Here is a 214-nt window from a genome sequence, read left to right as displayed (position 1 = left end):
ACGAAGCTCCGGGGCTTTTTTTCCACGATGCTTTTCACGATCTTCCCGTCGAGGGCAGCCACATAGATGGAGAGGAAAGTCCTGGAAACCAGGGCGACCGAGTGGAGGCACAGCAAGCCCAGCTCGGCGCTCACCAGCTTTGGGAAGAACAGCTTGCGGAGTTCCAGCAGCTGCTTGAAAAATTCCGCGTCCACGGCCGGGGAGGCTCTGCCTC

At 59.3% G+C, this 214-nt stretch overlaps 1 protein-coding gene across 1 annotated transcript in view; it reads right to left on the bottom strand.

Moving 5' to 3' along the window:
- The window catches only part of ABCD2 (ATP-binding cassette, sub-family D (ALD), member 2), a gene marked incomplete at both ends in the record, with an annotated part of 35,519 nt that extends 35,313 nt beyond the window's left edge, over positions 1 to 206 (bottom strand). The window contains one exon of the mRNA XM_009874635.1: positions 3 to 206. Coding sequence (XP_009872937.1) covers positions 3 to 206 — 204 coding nt within the window. The remainder of the gene's footprint in view (positions 1 to 2) is intronic.
- Between the last annotated feature and the right edge of the window lie 8 nt (positions 207 to 214).

The sequence above is a fragment of the Apaloderma vittatum genome, unplaced genomic scaffold (genome assembly GCF_000703405.1).
Source record: "Apaloderma vittatum isolate BGI_N311 unplaced genomic scaffold, ASM70340v1 scaffold3848, whole genome shotgun sequence".
Lineage (NCBI taxonomy): Eukaryota > Metazoa > Chordata > Aves > Trogoniformes > Trogonidae > Apaloderma > Apaloderma vittatum.
The sequence above is the reverse complement of the archived record's forward strand: the minus strand, read 5'-3'. Positions and strand labels throughout refer to the sequence as shown.